Here is a 19264-nt window from a genome sequence, read left to right on the forward strand (position 1 = left end):
CACTGAGGAGCATGACAGAAGTTCACTGTGACAAAGACGTCTGCATGGACTCTATTATTGAATTATCTTTTCACAGCAGCGGGAGGCGCAACCCTCAGCTCCCGTGTGATGAAGTAACCCTGAAACACCCCACTAACACACACCATTAGCTGCTCTCCTAATGCCCCCTGACTACCCTCCATGTGCTCAAAGAGCAGATCCTGATGCTGCTGTGGGTCAGAGCGAGCAGCGTGAGGTAACCCCACACTCCCCCTCCTGACCCAGAGGGAGAGCAGAAAACAGCTGAGTTCATATTAAGCTGTCACTTCACCCACATGTGAAAACCAAATGACCGTACTTCCTTACGAGGTATCTTTGTTTAAATAAGTGTCAACAACAACGCTGCACGAGATGATACCATTTTAAAATACCAACGTGCTATGGCTTTATATTGGTGCATAAAAAATACAAATAAAACATAAAACCAAATGTAAGTAGTATAAAAATAAATCTGGTGGTCTTGCTTCATATCAAGAGGTGCGGAGTCAGACCCCAATGGCAAAAATGACCAAGTGTTGATTCTTCAAACACAAAGGCAAGTCTCGGGCCATCGTCTGATGAAGGGCGAGGGCCTGAAACGTTACATGTGATAGTCCATTAAATTCTACTTAATTGGAGCAGCTTGTGGTGTGCGGACTCAGTACTTTTTCAGTTCCACGTCATGTCATCATTCAATGTTATTATACAGGAGTTATAAGTTATGTCCTTCTCATGTTTATAAATCAATATATTAAGAACTGCTCTACATATAAGGCACATAAATCCAAATCAACTGCATCTCTCAACCTCCTCAATAAGAAAGATTTAGTCCAATAAATCCCTCTCTGATGGCTGAACATTTTCAAAAGGTAGAGAGGATGTCAGAGCGTTGCCTTGGATCACTTAGGATTGTTTCAGGTTAAGTGAAGAAGTTTAAGCAGACACTGTGGAGATATACAGGAAAATATAAAGGAGAATTACACGCATCAAAGACTCTCTGAGCGGGATCACGTTGTGGAGACGTTATGTCAACCATTAGGCTGTCAGGACGCTTTATCCTGTCGTAGTTTTGTAAGCATATCCTGTCATATCTATTTTAGCCTTTTCTTTTTCTTTTCTTTTTTAACAGAAAGTTCTTTAAATCACTTTTAAATGTCAGGTCACCACTTGAAAAAAAAAGGCGGACATCTGGATTCAGAGCCTGGGTGGTAGTTACACACTAAACGATGACTACCTACAACCTGAAAACAAGAAACAAAAAACACCACGGATCCATTTAGAAACCATCCAGGGTCATTATTTGATTGCTTTATCTTTGATCCTAGCTTTTTCAGATTACAAAAAATGAAAGAGAAAGAGAAAAAAAGGATCAAGTATTATGTAAGCAAACTCAGAGACATTCAGCAAAGACAAGACACCCAGTTCTCTGCACTAACCTATCATTACTGATGAGCACTGCTCAGCAAATGGAGATCAAGCAGAGACACAGGCAGAAAATGGGCCGTAATAATAACCCTGCAGTAACAGCTTTCCTTCATAGCTGTCTGTCACCCTCTGCTACACGGCTAGAGTCTAATGTTTGTCTATGCTACAGGTTCCTTTAAATACTTTTAATCAAGCTGTAAATGAGAAAAAAAACACAAAGATGTAGACTGAGGGAAGCCTGGCTCACACTACAGGAGTTTTGAAATCCTTATGTCTGAGCAACACAGACATAAGTAGAATCAGATATGTATGTATGTAACAGATATTCTTGTCCATAATCTCAAGCATGCAAACACTGTAAGATATGAAAATCATGGCACATCACATACTGCAGGGTTTTACCGATTGTCATGCCCGGCAGAGGAACGCACCGCCTCATGTGACCTCTAAAAACACTGCAGCCGCAGAGAGGAAATTACATTTAAAAAAACAAAGACTTGGTTGAAGAAATGTCTGGAGAGACACGGACAACATGGGTTCATCTGTTCTTCAGTGAGAGCTGGAGGTCAGATTGTAACTGTCATATGATACAGTTGTCCAGCGCACTCGTGTGGGTTGCCTCCTGCCGCTCGTCGCCATTACTGACCACTAATTACTGTCCTCCCTCGTCTCTGGCGGTTTTTGTAGTCCCACTCGACTTCAGCCAGACCCTTTCATGATGTCATCCTCAAGACTTAAAGTCCGAAATATCAAACATGTTTGAAATAAATCGGGCCGTCCTCGACGATCTCCAAGCAGATCAGGGACGTTAGGATTAGTTCTTTGTACAACTCATACTTCAAGATCATCTGGAAAGATTATCAGTTCCAGGAAGAGTGGAGTCGGGAACGAACCCCTCGATTGTCAAGGAAGGAGGAATCGGACCTCAAACTGGCCCGATTATCCTCCAGTCTGAGCCAGGCTTAAGAAGAGGTTTAAACTTCCTGAATACCACGTTCAACGTTGCCATGGAGACACATTCAGTTGAAGACAACTCGCACAGTAAATTCCAGTGTGCAGGTATGTACTCAGAGGAATGTAATTGCTCAATGTAAATTTGCAGTCATATCTGGCCCAAGAAGGTAAACAGCGTCAGGAATGACAGGCAGCAGATAAGCACCACACCAACAAGAGGTGAAGTATTTGATGTATGTCACGAATCTTTGTCGTCTTTCTTCCTCAGGGTCAATGAAAGTCCACAGGTGTTACAGGAAGGACAAATAAAATCTGTCTGATCTCTTTCAAACTCTCAGCCCCAAATTGAAGCCTGTCATTTCTGTAATTGCTTTAAATGTCAATAATAACCATGTTGACTCGCTGAGTCTATGTGGCCGGCACAACACGCTTTCTGTTGTCATCTCTTCAAGCTGACTTTTATTAATTGGAGCACTTGAGCGACAGGGCTTGTCAGGATCTTAACGCGTCGCTGCTGCAGCTGTTGGCTGGTTTCCAAAAAGACCAAAACCTCTTGTAAGTGATATCATCTGTAAAGAGTTTTTCAAAAGGATCTCTCTATACCCTGTAGGCCTCAGGGTGGATCCGCTCTGCGTACAGCTGCTTTGCTTTGCTAAACTCCTGTAAACTTCTTCAAATGATTTATTATTTGTTTTAAACTGTGCAACTGGAAACCAGTCAGCACGTTGTTAAAGAACATAGTGATACTATGTGCAATGCTCTTACATAATCACTACAAGGTAATACTGTGACTTTGTATATATCGCTTCATTTCTTCAATTCTCTGTGCTTGTTGTACTTAATGCTTCATTTCTAATGTATACATCTTATTTTGGTGATATTTCTTTGTAGGTACAAATATTTTCTTCTGCTTTTTTGTGTATAAGAACAACTGTAGCACACACAGGGGATTCATTAAGTATTCATGATTGGGATTCTGATCATGCTGACTTGAGGGTGATGGCTCTGATGAAATGGAAAAAAACGGCTGCCACAAAGTTACCAGAAACAAACCAAATCAGACAAATGAGACGTCATTAGTGAGTCTGAAACGATCTCTCTTTAAAGAATACAAAAGCTTTTGAAAGAGGTGAAAACTATTTTTTCCCGATTATTTTCTTTCCCTTTCCCCAAACAAAATCTGCTTTGAAATTTATGTCAAGACTTTTCAGACACTTTAATTTCAATGTTAGGCAGGTTTCTTGTACAAAACCTTTTTTTTTTTGATATATACTCCACCTCTGCATTCATAGCCTATATGTGAATGTATATTTCAGCTCTTTTTCCCTGTTGTTTCTGCACAAATACGACACTCTTTAATATAGTACAACAAATGTTCACAAAAGCATGTTGTGAGTTCAAGTTTGCAATAAACAAAGGGAACAACATTGACCAAAACTGATGCAGTCTATTGTTAATGTGGGATGGTATAACCTGCAAATTGACGCCACTTTTCTTGTCTTAAAGCCACTTTAAGTGCTTGAAACTATACTGCAACTTTGACCTGACTCCCTGCGACATATGCACGACAGGAGCTGGGTATTCATCCATTAATGGAGGATCTACTTTGTGAAATCAACCAACTAGCAAAGCTCCTCCATCCGTTCATTTTTACTGTTTCGTAAGTCCTCTCCCTCGATCACTGGGCCATACTGTAAATATGACGCCAAACAAGTTCAAAAGGGAGTGAGTTAGGTCTTCAGATTTCCAAACTAAATGTTATGCTGTTAGATGTGACAGAGGTATGTTTTTTTTTTTTTTTTTTTTTTTAAATCACGTATGTATTAGAATTACCCAAAGCCTGCAAACGGACTTGAGGTGAACTTGCCCTTCAAGCCCACTGAGGCACAGATCTGAAAACGAGCGTCCCATGGCAGAGTTCAAGGTTAAATTCAAAGCTCTTTAGATTAAGATGAGAAAACATTAACTTAACTAACATTAACACTAACAACTAATGAAGCTGATAAATGAACAAGTTTTAAACAGATATATTAAGAACCTGACTCCTCCTGAACTGCTTGTCTTGTGAGCTACAGAGGAAATGAAGATGAAGTGTTCCTATGAGGTAATGTTGGCTGCTTCTTCCTCCCTGCAGTAGCACCACAGCTCTGATCTTGACATCAATCACCGGCGGGCAGATATGCAATCTCACTGTGCAAACAATTAAAGGCCACTCCTCTCCACTCCAAACTACTCACTCGTGTTGCTGCGTTGAGGATTAACCCAATGTGCTTACACATTAACCCCAGTGACACACCAATGAATGGCATTCCTGAGAACTGTGTTTGCTAAATCGAGGGTAATAAAGCGCAGCGTAGAGCTACTTGTTACTAAGAGTGTTGTCTGTCTGGTTACCTTTGAACTCGGCCTCTAAACTGCCATTTTTAACTTGACAATTAAGCCAAAAACACTGGCAGGATTTTTAATCTGTTGTTTGAGTAAACACATAAATAACTTAAAAAGCTTTTTTATTGTGATGAATATTCTTAAATGACGTAACAGTCAAGAGGGAGGCAATTATTTCAATTGTCTTATAACTATTTCGGTGATAGATGAAGAACACTTTTACAGTCAGTGCTAAACTACCGGAAGACATGAATGCCCTGTTCTTTATCAATGGTCCATCCTAATTTTAAGCAACGATGACCTCATTTTATTTTAAACCTAAATCTCACCATTACCTCTTAAAGCAACAAAAACAAACATTTGATTTATCTTTGCTTCAGTAAACTGTACCCTGAAGAAGAACTTTTTTTTGGTCATGTTACCAACGTAAGCAGGACCACAGGAGGCTAATGTTAGCCAGGAGGCTAGCGCTAACAGTACTGATCAAATGTGCATACGCGGGTTTGAATCACATGCTGGGAGGGCCCATTAACTGGACCTTTTAGGGGCCCAGCCATTTCTGCTGGCGGGCCTGGGTAACGGCAAGTATACCAATCAATGAACAATATTACAATAACCAATTAGCCCCCAAAAAAATCAACTTGTTTCATGTTAATCATTATGTAACAATAAAAAAGTGTTAAGGTCACATGATTTTACGAGTCAGTTTTCAAGTTTGTGTATAGAAATGAGATAAAAGTTGAATTTTAAGTAAATGATTATTTTATCTAAATTCTCGACATTTTTTTAAACTTTATTTATACATTTAAACAATTCTTTTTAATTGTGAGGTTTTGTGGTTGGTTAAATATTTAGTGGTTCTGGTTAAAAAGGAGAATAGCAATATATATTTTAAATTGCCCCTTATTTGTACCCATTGTTAATTGTACCATAAAGTACCAAAGAATATGTTATCAGAAAATCTCTTCAATAAGCCACCAGTATTTTACTTCCTGACTGGCAGCATTGTGCAGTCAGTCATTGGCTGTTGTGTAACCTTGAGGAATCCAGTTGATGTTGAAGACAAATTTGAAAACAATGTGCGGTTGTGAACTCGTCAAAGACTCTTGACTGGAGTGCATTAGAGTGGCAGGTCCCTGAAGAAGCAAAAGAATATGAGAGGAATGTCTTGAGTGATATGAAAACAAGCAGTTTCCTTCACAACCTTTTGGCCGGGCCTCTACAAGGTCTACCTTGAGACAATCTTTCCACTGTAGTGGGGGGAAAAATGGTTGGAATCACAAAAACAAGAATCTACAACTGTAACTCCTGATAGGCAGCTGCAGAGATAGAGCTCCTCTGTGTGCTATATAATCCCCACACAGCTGGACTGATGTAAAATAAACCTCTGTTTGGGGACAGACAAAACGTTGGAACATCCTGAGAGACAGTTGAGGCTAAGCAGTGTTGTGTAACTTGTGTAAAACGCCACAAAGAAACCCATTCAGAGAGGGGCTTGTAGCAGTGATAAGTCCATTCAGACAACCTGTAAAAACTATGATTGCAGTTGTTACAGGACTCGTCTTGTGTCACAAACTACACAAACAAACAATGAAGACCCAGCGGCGTTATTAGCCAGAGCAGCGAGTCTCGATGTTGCAAATTGAAGTCTAGTCTTGAGACATTTCTGAAAACAGTTGATAAAAGATATCAGGAGTAACCAAACCAAAGGCCTCACCAGACAACTGAGACAGAAGCTGTAGTGATGAAGTCCGGAGATCGTGTTTTCAGGTCACATTAAGTTTGTCTTCTGGAGAAATCAACCACAATCATCTGCCTCTTATCTATCACTCCAGATACATCTCAAAAGGACAAGTCTACATCAGCACAACTGTTCATTTGTAAAAAGCAAGTCTGCCTATCATATCCTGGTTTCCTTTTAATTGTTGCAGTATTTTAAAGAGTTCCAAATTGAATAAAAATGGCTCTTGACTTTAAAACAGATCTGGTTGAGTTTAGGACCACCCAACTCATGATTTTACTCTGACTTAAGGTGTAAGGCCAGGATATGTATCACAGCAGTCAAGTCTGAAGTCATCATGTGTGTATCTTTGGTCTGACTCAAGGCCGAGTCTCTGGTTTCCTGTGCACAGTATTACTATCAGCAGAGAGAAAAAGCAAACCAACACATTTCTATTAAAACACAGAATGTGTGTTGTGACTTACCTCTAGTACTGGTCCCGCCCCCAAGATAATCTGCTCCACTCCACTGGCAAAACCCTTCTGGCTGAGAGCGGTCAGGTGATGAATGAGGAAGTTCGTGCTTTGCGTCTTCCCAGAGCCGCTCTCCCCTGATATCACGATGCACTGATTCCTCTCTCTCTGCAGCATTGCGTGATACGCTACATCTGCCACAGCATAAATATGTGGCTCCAAATCTCCCAGTGTATGATTATCATACATCTTCACATACTTGGGGTTGTAGATGGGCAGGAACTTGAAGGGATTAATGACGATGAGGATGCTTCCAACGTAGGTGTAGATCCTTTCCTGGCGGAAACGTGAGCGCAGGTTGTCCAGCAGCGAGCGCTCGTTGAGCTCCGGCAGGCGGCACAGATCCGCGTGGTCTCCCTGAGACTCCGGCTGGGGAAGCAGTCCTCGTTCCATCATGCGCCTGCGCTCTTCTGTGACCTGCAGCCACATCTGGAGGCTGCCGCCGTAGTGGATCGAGCCGTCCAGGTTTTTCTGCCTCAGGAGGAAGCGGTAATCCTCGCCGCCAGACAGTGGGCGGTGCTCTAGAGCCACACGGGGCCACAGCATCATCCTCTGCACGGGACAGTCGCAAGGGTTCAGAATCCATTCTTCTCCACCAAACTCCTTCACCTCAGCCAGAACGTAACACTTGGTGCGGTCAAGCTGCAGGCGTTCGATGACGCGTTCAATGGCCTCGGCAGCTGTGGTGGTCTTGCGGGCACTGATCGGGCAGTAGATGGTTCCCTCGGCCAGGGCGCCGGGGTAGATGCGCACAGTGAACTCTGAGTTCTCGAAGCGCTGCCGCCGGCCAAGCGTGCCCATGCCACCAACGCCATCACGGGTACTCATGGCGGAGCAGGAGTTCCCATTAGCAGCAGCCCGGCACTGGCACGTCCTTCACTGGGCTGGAGAGGACCACCAACTCAAGACATCACCACTGTGAAGAACAGGGAGACACAGAGATGAATCAATACCCTGAAGATTGGTATGAAACTGAAAACTATTCAAATTTAAATACAACAGAAATCAAAGATAACAAACTGAAGCACTAGCAGGAATGATACTGCATATCTATGATCTCAAACTGCAATAAAAGCTGATTTCTCCCAACTATTCAATTAATCTAAAACCCAGCCACAGCCCTCTGCAATCTGGCTGGATTACGAAATTCGTCAGATTATGACAGAAAAACTTCATGTGCTATTACGTAATCGACTAAAGGGCCAAATTATTCTGCCGCAGCCTGACATGCACACTCATAGAAGATGAGGGATAAGTCATCAGGATCTACAGGATTACCATTAACACACACACACACACACACACACACACACACACTAAAGCACACACATAAGCTCTCGCCAACGCCACGAACCAGCAGCTGCCGCTCTCTGCGCTGAACGCACAATCACGCCATTCACAAGTTTCTTCATTAATACACAGCAGAGGGACTTCATGGGGTGAGGAGAGGCCACAGAGAGAGAGAGAGAGAGAGAGAGAGAGAGAGAGAGAGAGAGAGAGAGAGAGACTGTGGTGGGTTTGATGACTGCGCTGCTGACAAAAACTCTGCAGTTCTTCGCTATCATCAGGATTCTGGACAGTTCATTGACACAAGCACTGACATGAAAATCTAAATCTGAACTGATAAATTGACCAAAATGTTCATACGTTTTTTTTTAAAACAAGCATCCAAACAGGGTTTCACTATTGAGCCACATGTTCAATTAGGATTTTAATCCGTTTTACAATAACTCATATTTTTCATTCAAATGGTGCTGGGGTTAAGAGGCCATACAAGCTCCATTTACCCCCATGTGAATTGAGTCTTGAAAACTGAAAATTAAGGAGCTTTATAGCCAAAAGAACATCTATGAAATATCTCTTAAAAAGATGCATTATATCCTGCAGGTAAGACTATAGAACATTGTGTAGACTCTGACTATCACTGAAGTCATTTTTTGCTCTATGGGGATGATCCTTGCTGTGACATTTGAGGCCTTGTATTCTGACGAAGTATAAAATTAAAACGATGCAAGTATTTTTGTCCTTATCAGCCAAAAGTTTTCTGGCGGCTGTATCGAGGTCTACCTTGCAATAGCTAATGTATTCGTCCCTCTGATAGCACCACAGCCTCGTGTATCATCAGTCTGAAATGTTCAGTGCATACCAGGAGTTATTATGTGATGTGCTGTAATTTGGCTTTATGTCGTACACACTCTCTTTCAACTTGTCTGAGTTTTGCTTGAGACGCCGACTTCCAAAGCAGAGGAATTGGCTTCAACTTGTTGCCATTAGCTGTGGCTCTTCAAGTGAAGAGAGAAATGACTGCTGAAAGAATACTTACAACTTTCCTATTAATTAAAGAGTGACTGGTGCTGTGGCACCTTTACATTCTTCTCTTAAACATTATTATGTCAAACATTAAGTGTGCCTGTCTCTTCTTCACTTGATCTCTCCCTTTGTTAATGTTGAGCTTCTGTAGTAAATGTGAAAATCCAACAAAGAAAACGATCACTGACTCAAATGTTTTAAGGACTGACAATAAATAAGAATCCTGCTATCGATATCATGGCTTAAACTGCACTGACACCAAGCCATAAGGTCTTGTGTCCATTAACGGCACTTTCTGCACTGGCAGCGCTCACGACTTTAGTTTCAGAGCGCTTCTCATCAGTGCTTATTGTTGCTAGGTTACTAAAGCTAACTTGTAGGGGGCGCTGGTGGCTTATCAGTGAGTCTGTGCACCCTTCTGTACAGAGGCTGTCGTCATCGAAGCAGGGGGCCTGTTTCAAATCTGACCTGTGGAACCTTTGTTGTATGTCTTCCCCATTCACTCGCTCCTTGATTTCAGACTCTATCCACTGTCATGTCTCTCAAATAAAGGCACAAGAAACCTAACCCCTCTGTAGTTAGCTCTGTTTTAAAAAGCTCTGTCTGCTTAATATTAACATAAAACAATGTACAGACTCATGTCCGGGCATTAGCAGAAGCTCTAGACCTGGACACTGTACCCTCGAAAAATACTATTATTGATATTTTTTTGTTGAAATGAGTTTCTCCTCCACTACTGTAGTTGTTGTTCTAGTTGCTATCTGATGTCCCGCCTCCTCTTAATATCGATAGGTCAGTTAGGCAGAAGTGACACTTCATTGGTAAACAAACTGCACCAGAGTTAGATTACAGCTTTTTTATGCTTTTTTTGTTTCATGGCAGGTAGACAATTAATAACTTGGTGACAAATAAAAGTCCAGCAGTGTGAGATATAATCTATGAAATAAACTGCATGAATCTATGACGTTTCCTGAAGGTTCAATCATCTATATCAAAAAGCAGGAAGATCAAATCAGACTACATTCCTCACCTGTTCTCAAACAGCACAGAAAGAAAGAAAACAGGAAATGGACCAGGGACGCAATCAGTTGGTAACAGAGTCGATCATCACGAAAAAAAAACTCCAGCAGAGAAATGAGAGCTGCACCCCTGGTCACTTCCTGTCGCCCCGTATCCAACCTATCATGCCATGTGTCGCCTCAGCAACTTCACTTTAACCACCAGCACACACACACACACACACACACACGGGACCTTTCCCCTTTCCAAATACAGACACACACTCAAAATGAGATGCAGAAAATCAGACCCTTGACCCCTCATTTAAAGCCTTCAGTCAAACTGCAGTCGGCTGAAGTCATACATACAGGTAGTATCCGGTATTAACTCGCTGATGGATGGATGTTTGTTTACCCATTGGACAGACCTTTCTGTGTTTTTGTATTCTGAGCAGTGTGTTAGGGCCTGGTGCCTGGAACAGATGGTCAGCTTGCTGCTTAAGGGATGAGAGGGGGTGTGTGTAGGGGGGGGTTATAGCAGAGCTGGACTGGACTGGGCAGTACTGGTCCATGCTGACTGCTCCTCTGTTTACCATCACACGAGGGAAGTCGACCGAGAGACATCACCACTGATACTTTTATTTTGATAAAAGTTGCAGATTGGTCGTGTCGTCATGTGACTCCGCCCTGAAAGTAATCGAAATAATCGACATGGGCAGGATTACATCGGTTAGGGGTTCTCTACGTCGGTTTCGATTAATTTCCGATTAATTTCCCAGCCTCAGGTCTTTCCCTTTTTAAATGTAACAATGTATTCTGTTTTCTCTCATACACAAAAACCCCGCACAATGCACGTCCACTCCCTGCACTGTTGATATCACTCTCATTGTTCTGTGATAATATTCATAGTAGCAAACACAGAGCCACCCTCCGCTTCTAACAGTGACCTTTTGTAAAACTAAAGACGCAGAAAGAAACAGAGTGAGCAGAGGAGAAGAGAAAATGTTTGAGCCATGATGTCAGTCCACATGGTAACTTTGAAAGGAAAAAGAGCAGGTTTGATGGAGATAAGGTGCAGGTTTACGCCCTGAAGCGAGCACAGCTGGGGGAAACCTGCGGCGGCCTCTTCCTCTCCTCCAACAACTGAACCAGGAACAGATCCAGTTACATCACCTGAATGCTCAGAGATCAGGGAATCTCAGGCCCTTTCCGAATTGTCACAGTTTCACAGTTCAGTAGGCAGTGTGTACTTTTCAGTCGGGAGTTTCAGTATACTCAACTTTCGTGGTCATTCAGTATGCATTTTTTGGGTCCGCCTCAGTATACTGAACATTTCAGTACGGATACTAACTTCCGAATTAATTGAATCAATTTTTAATCTAGAGTTGAAGTCCCTACTGAAATCACTACTTTTAATTAACAACAGAAAATATAACAAATGTCTGCATTATTATAAAACCTTTCCCCCTCTATTTAAATAATGATTTGACTATTTAAATGTGTCTTTATTGTTTTTTTTACTTGATATTCTGTACATTACTGTCTTTCATTTGTACTTTCCTTTATGTACTGTATGTTATTTAGTTATTTAATCTGTCTTTGATTTACATTGTGATATTGTTTCTTTTTTACCTAACTGCATTGCTCCTCTTGAATAAAGTTAAACAAAAAAAACAAAAAAACGGGTGGATGCGGGTGGTTCGGGAAACGCAAATGACGCCACTTCCACACTGAATGAATCAGACAAAGTAGGAACAAATATCTGCCTACTGTGCGCACCTACTGAATTGTAGGTACTAAACAGTATACAACACGGATAGTAGGTACTGACAGATTGAGTAGGTACTTTTTTTTTTTACAATTTGGATACACCCTCAGTCAAGTAATCTGACCTGAGATCTGTTTAAGGAAACTTTCCTGAGCAGATCAGGACTGACCCAATCTGAACCAAGATATCTACAAAGCTGGAATTTAGTCGAAGTCAAATCTGTATAGGCAAAGCCAACAATGCATGCAGCGCTGCTTTGAGCCACCTAAGACCACCTGAGACCAGATGGTATCTGAGTTCAGTAGAGTTAAGAGTAAAGTTGCAATTTATCTGCAGAGATCAGCGGTGAAAAAAACACCTGTAACGGGAGCCAAACATGAACAATGACTTGTTGTGTTCAGGATGGGCCGAGTTTCAGATTTGAAAAAAAAACCCAGTGGATTTGATAAAGCTAATTCGATTCAACAATTACCTTCAGCTATGGTGTTTCCATTATAAAGAAAGAAATGACCAATGAGTGGATAGCAAAGTTCCCTCCATTAATGAAAGACTGACTTGTGTTTATACTCCTTTAAATCAAATAAATGCTCCTTTGAAATCTGTGCAGAAATGTGTGTCTCTGCATCATCTTTGGTGGGTTTTTTTCCTTTCTGAATGCTAATTATCCAAAGCAAAGTGTGAATAGCTTGTGATTTCCTCACAGTTTTTTTCTGCATGAATCTTTTCCCATTTGAAATATAATAAAAGCGCTAAGGGTTGTGTGCATATACCGATAGTTTGGTTCAATCAACAGTGTTAAATTAAAGGACTTTGACAAAGGAAAGGGTCATATGTTTGCATGTTTGTTGCGGGAATTGCAAAATGTGTGGCAACTATTTGCCACAAAAAATGATTCAAGCCATCGCTGAAATCTCCTTTTATCTTTAAGCTATTGCATTATTTGAAGAGTGAAGGTAACCATTTTCAAATGTTTGTATCAAAACGTCTTGGTTGAGTCCTTTTTCTTAACAAACAGTTGCATATTTATTCATTTTAATGGCCTGAAATGGGGAGATTGAATTACCGAGGATGCTTGCATATTAAAGTACTATTAAAGTAATTGAATGGTTTGGAGCAAACGAAACACTTCACGCGCTTTCTGTTACATGAAAATTGTCTGCTAAACGCTGGTTTGTAGGTTCCATTTGACAGGAAACCGAGGAGAGGTTCAACCATGTGAGTCACACTCGTCAATGGCTGCCATTGTTGCAGAGGAGTGAAGGATCAAGTTTGGTCAGCTTTCTACCATGTGAAGTCATCTCTCTGAAAAGCTTTGTGTTAGTATGCATGTACATGTGCATGTGCATGTGTGTGTGTGCATGTGCGTGTGTGTGTGTGTGTGTGTGTGTGTGTGTGTCGCTGTCATCAGGGCTCAGCTCATGTATTCAGAGCTCATGATGTTGTGGTGTCTCTATTACAGCCACAGAGAACTTGTATGTATTACACTGAAGTGTGCGAGTTGTCATTGGACTGTGAACTCTCACATCTCGTCTACACGTTTCTGTGGGTTCATTCGTGAAACCTGACGGGTCCACCGCGCCAAAATTAGAAGCGAGAATTATTGGCTAAATGTCACATAAACCCTCTGCAAGGCTCCTACTGTATCACTGCATTGACTGGTGGTCCTCTTACACACATTCGAGGGATAGTCTAAAGGCATATTATAGTTTATTTAAGTTTTAAACCAGGAAGTTTATTTGGATTATCAATATTGAATGTTTACATATATTACCCACTGAAAAATCTTTCTTATTCAATTCATAACTGAAAAGAAGTGACACCTGGTGGGATGGATTAAATAAGGAAAGATATGTCATCTTGTATTTACAACTTTGAATTTAAAAAAATATATGGGCTTTTTTTCCTTTATTTGATAGGACAATGGATAGAGGACAGAAACAGGGGAGATAGAGTGGGCAATTGCTCACCGCAAAAGAGTCACAGACCGGACTTGAACCTGGTCTATAGCCTCCTAAATGGGGTGCGACTTTTATATTGAATTAAAGATGTCTCTTTTGATTTGAGTCATTTTAATGTTCTTTGCAAATAAGGTGATGATTTTATTCCCCTCGTGTTTGTCCGCCCGCAAGAGAGCTCGAAAAACATGAAAAAGATTTACTTCGGCTGCTTTTGAAAAACAATTAGTTAGATATTTTTGGGTGAACTGTTTTGTATTTTTCACAATCTAACAATAGGGCAATAATCTCATAGGTAGTATCAAAAACAATGTTGTAGTGTTGACTTAAAATCCAGCAGGTTAGCTTACAGTCGTAACGTCTATTTGATTTGTATCAACCATTAAGGGAGTGTTTTTCTAAGTAGCAGGTTTGAAATTGTTTTACAGCTGACTAAGTCTGTTGTCCTCTGAATACCGTTTTTATTTTGAAAGCACTTTGTAATACCCTAACAAAAGGCTGTGATTACAAGAGAACGCGCTGAGTTTATGGGTGTCTACCTGTGTCACACATATGTGGAGAAGGTGCCAATTACGGCTGTGCATGCACAACAACAGCACAGACAAGAAGCAGATACAAAACAGAGTATCGTCCTGTGTTATGCAGTATACATACCACACAGAAACTCATTTCCCTGCTTTTAATAGGGCCCCACAACCTTCAAAAACAGGCCCATCCCCCCTCAGAGTTACAGGCAGAGGAAATTGCACTTCAGACCTAAAACACATACAGTACAAGCAGTTGTAAAAACCAACTGTAAAGAAAAGGGAAGGGCATGAAAAACTCCACTAAACCCTCTGAAGAATGTGCTTTGATTCATCAAATGGCAGATATACTGAAAGAAAACCACTCCTACAGTATTTAAAGTTTTTTTTAAAACTCCACCTGCTTTAAAAGAAGTTTAGTGCAAGCATCCTATAAAGAAGGTTTGAGGTTAAGATAGAAGTTTGAATCCAAGTAGATACTGCAGTTTTCCAGTCCAGATGGGCTTCAGTAAGGGCTGCTGGCTTGTACTAGAACTAATGCTGAATACAATAAACTTCATGCCTTGTCTGACATGTATGTATGTAACAGTATCATCTGCATAAATTGTATCATTGTAAAAGTAGTCTACAAATGTATTTGGATGTTACATTATTTTCTGTATATGTATTTAGCAGTATCAGAGACTAGAAGACTGGACCCCATGCATAACCGATATCAGCTAATTAACTGAATATTACTGCGATATCACATTGCAGTCCTTACAGATCAAGCCCCAATTTTGCCTCCTTTATTGGACTCCAACGACTGAATTCAGAATCCAGACAGAATTTATGCAAGAGGAGCTGGAAATCTGTTTTAGGGGGTGATGACGCCTGGTTGATTTCCTAAACAGTCATACATTTTCTGATATCTGCTGCTTTCAGATCTGTTATCAATTGTAGGGAGCGATATTATTGCGGGAGAAGTATTTTAAATGTGAAAGCCAAAACTGAGAGGATGCTGTGAACTGAATCTCCAATGTCATCGTATCTTACAGCTACCACACCACATGACTTTCTCCTTACTGAGTTGATTATAAAGTAACCGTGCCTTTCTTGCAGTTGAACTCATCCCACATCCAAAACCTATGAGCACTTCTTTATTTTTTCTGTATTGTCATTATTGTTACGGAGGATAAAAGGTGTATAACGGATGCCTTGAGACAGACAGTCAGGATCTGTTGGTCAGTAAAAAAGCCACAGTTATTTTACATTTAACACTGTACTCCAAAGGAAATTGATTTGAGGACAGAGAAATCTACAGATTCCCGTGTTGTGTTCAGATTTATCACTCATAGTCTGGACGTTACTTCAAATTGAAGACAGATTAGCTCTATCTGTAGTATTAGAGGAACGGATGGGTCAGCTCATGGACGCAGCAGTGAATGTGCCATACGAGCACCAACTTGTTCAACAAACTCACACATATACATAATTACAGGTCACCATTCTTTAACCCCAAATGTATCAATGTGTAACCCAACTCTGCCTCTGCAGTGTCCCACAGAAATAGTTCACCTTCAGCGTGGAGGCAACACAGTAGCTCACAGAGAAGCCTTGACCTTGTCAAGAAAAGAGAAACACTTTCCCAGCCTGAATCTCTGTAGAGGCTACTGGAGTAACATAACATAGTTGCTAAGTCCATTGGCTGAATGAAACAAAATGAATCAACAACCATTTGTATGTTTTACATCATAAATCAAGGTATTCAGCCAAACATTAACAGGCAACAGTTTCTCAAATGTAAGACTTTAGGCCTGAACAAACAGCAATTTAACCACAAAATTCAGAGATTAAATCAATTAATTTCAGTGGAATTGCAGAGATTAGCATTTTGAAAGCAAGCTAACTATCAGTTAGTAAATTTGTTAGCTTAAGAGTTCTTTCCTCTCCGTATAAAATCTTTAAATGGTCTAGAAAATGATGAAAATACCTCAAACAAAGTGTGAGAGTTAATGCAACTTGGACAGAAATTGTGAGAGACTAGCATTAGCTAGCTTTTTCAAATGTATCTAATTATTATTATCAGAGTAATATCATTAGGGTTTGGACACTTGGTTTGACGTGACAGCAATTCATGGATGTCATCTTTTAATAATTTAGATGATTGAGATGATTTATAAACAGAAGAGAAGCTATCAGGGGTAATTAATCATACATATAATTACACATGGAAACAGTTTTTATTTTTATCTAAAGAGTCAACATATCCCAGATAAATCATGATATTGGAGCTCTGATTACAGTTGTAGATCTAAACCACAACATCTTAACATTTAACACCTTTGTTTTCTTTGGAGAGGTGTACAAACCACCAATAAGTCAAAGGTTGACAGTGGTTACCTTTTTTTGCACTGAATGGTAAATTGGCTGTAAGATGAGGATATGGCAGAGCAGCCAGCAGTAACTTCACCCTGTATTTAACTCACTGCTGAACAACCATGTTTGACGCTAATTTAGGTCAATGGAAAAACTGGGAGCGCAGGATGCCAACGCTGTAGTCAGCGTCTTTTACATTTTGGTTTGGGCGGTTTTGTTAAAATTCCAGTTACAACATGAAAATGTTTCCTTCAAGCTCAAATGTGTAGACTGTGATCAATGCTCCAGAACCAACCGGGACATTCGCTTTTGGATCGACAGCACAAGTAGATTTGCTGACAATGACAAATTCCCCAAAGGATTTTTGGAACTACTTTAAATCCCAGAGAGACCAATTCCGTTGTTATAAATACTGATTCATAATCATTTTCTGATGTGCATGTCTTGCCAATGACTATGTGGCCTCAGAACTCCATCATCTTTCTGTCTCTGATTTCATGAATAGTGATTACAGGGATGTCCAGATTTGATCACAAAGATCAGATTTTTGGCAATTAAGGCATTCTCTAAATAATCAGCATCAGCTCAATGAGCTAATTGAAATCTATCCATTGCTTACATTGCCTGTCAACAAAGATGTTTTGTTCTCACAGAGCTTTCCTGCACAAAAATGCAAAGAGTGCAACCGCTGCCAGCTCTCCAAGTATCAGTCTGTCTGCTCTACTGTACGCTGAGCTCTTGTGTGGGAATGAGGCTGTAAATGAAACACCAATTAACAACAGCAACGTCATGGAAAGTGTCGTAAAAAACCCTGTGATTAAAATCCAGTACGAGTATTTGTTGATGAAATCTGCTCAGAAGTTGTAAAGACAACAAAAATAAACACACAACAGATAAAGTCAGGAATTCTGCACCAAGCTACAAACACTGGAGGACGTCTTTAAGATGAGACAGAAAAGCCTTTAAGACAGCAACTATAGGCAAAAAGATTGAGGGTTTTTTTATACTGTTATTTTGTTAAAGTTAAAATCCGAAACATTAACAGCTTGAATGCAGGCATTTCATAAGCATGGCACTCCATTCAATTATCAAGCATAAACATATGATTGAGAAACATATGAACAGAGCAAAAAAATGACTTGAGCATAAAGTAACCCCCAAACGGAGGTCATGATTCTCTTTTTTACTTGCAAAATGCTAAATAATGCGATGTCACGTCTTCAAACTTATAAAAAAATCATTCAATCCGAGCACTCTCAAAAGAAGAAGTCAACTCGTGAAAGAATTTGACATCTGTGTTTGTTTCAGGTCGCCTCTAGTGAGGGTGCCTGAGAAAAAATGTACAATAGAAAAACAGGTTCTTACAAATAAACAAGACAGGCTGAAACAATTACATCAGTATTAAGTCAAATTAAATGCACCAATAAAATCTTAATATGTAGTCGAGCTCGATTTACAGCTCTGATGAAACATTGGGTTGGAATGAGCTCAGGTGAATTAAAGGGAGTGGAGGTGACAGTTTCCGTCCTGGATTAACTTGTCAATTAAAGCCCAGAGGGAAGATTTGTTTGTCTTTCTCAAGCACTGACACTAACATGGTTTCAGGGCCTGCAGTAAAGCATTGTATACATTTTACAACCTCTGAAGCACGTACTCACACGACTCTCAGGTCTCTCTTTCTGTCTATGTAACTGCTAACCACGAGGAAGCAGAGGCCTGGGTGTGGAACATGAGCTCGGACTGAACTACTCAGAAAGAAAGCAAGTGTGAGAAAAAAACCAAACTGAGAGGGCATAGTGGCACACAGAAAGAGAGAGAGTTGATTTAGAAAATGAGGAGAAACAAACAGACAGACAGAGAGAGAAGAGGAGGCCGGGTTCCTGGAAATGTGAGCTGTGGGAAAGTGAGAGTGAGAGCAGAAGACAGAAAGAAAAGCAATGCATGAGAGAGGGATAGAAGGAACAAACTCGGCCTCAGCGTGCAGAGACATCACTGTCTGTGTACTCATTATTGATAAAGTTCAACAACTAGAGGTACAGAAGATTTATTTTGCCATTTCAACAATAATGTGTGCCCTAAAAGCTGAGAGAACACCAGCAGAAATGTCAAAGCAGCACATGGCAAAAAGTACAAGCTCTCTGCAATAGCTCTGTCTGTATAGGGACATGGGTTGGTAACCAGAGGTTCACCGGTTCAAGTCCCAGTGCAGACCAAGGCTGGAAATTGCTCAGGTAGGAGAGGTGCCAGGAAGTGCGCCCTGTGAGCAGCACACTCACGCTGACATTTCACTGTTATAGATTTAATAAGATGAAAAGA

The 19264-nt window shown here is 40.6% G+C and overlaps 1 protein-coding gene across 8 annotated transcripts in view; it reads right to left on the reverse strand.

Annotated features, from left to right (window-relative positions):
* The window catches only part of myo9aa (myosin IXAa), a 117195-nt gene that overhangs the window by 81310 nt on the left and 16621 nt on the right, over positions 1–19264 (reverse strand). For all 8 annotated transcript variants that reach the window (XM_065952735.1, XM_065952738.1, XM_065952734.1 and 5 more), the window contains exon 2: positions 6988–7951. In XM_065952735.1, coding sequence (XP_065808807.1) covers positions 6988–7863 — 876 coding nt within the window. In that variant the 5' untranslated portion in view covers positions 7864–7951. The remainder of the gene's footprint in view (positions 1–6987; positions 7952–19264) is intronic.

This window comes from Labrus bergylta, chromosome 3, assembly GCF_963930695.1.
Source record: "Labrus bergylta chromosome 3, fLabBer1.1, whole genome shotgun sequence".
NCBI classification, from domain to species: domain Eukaryota; kingdom Metazoa; phylum Chordata; class Actinopteri; order Labriformes; family Labridae; genus Labrus; species Labrus bergylta.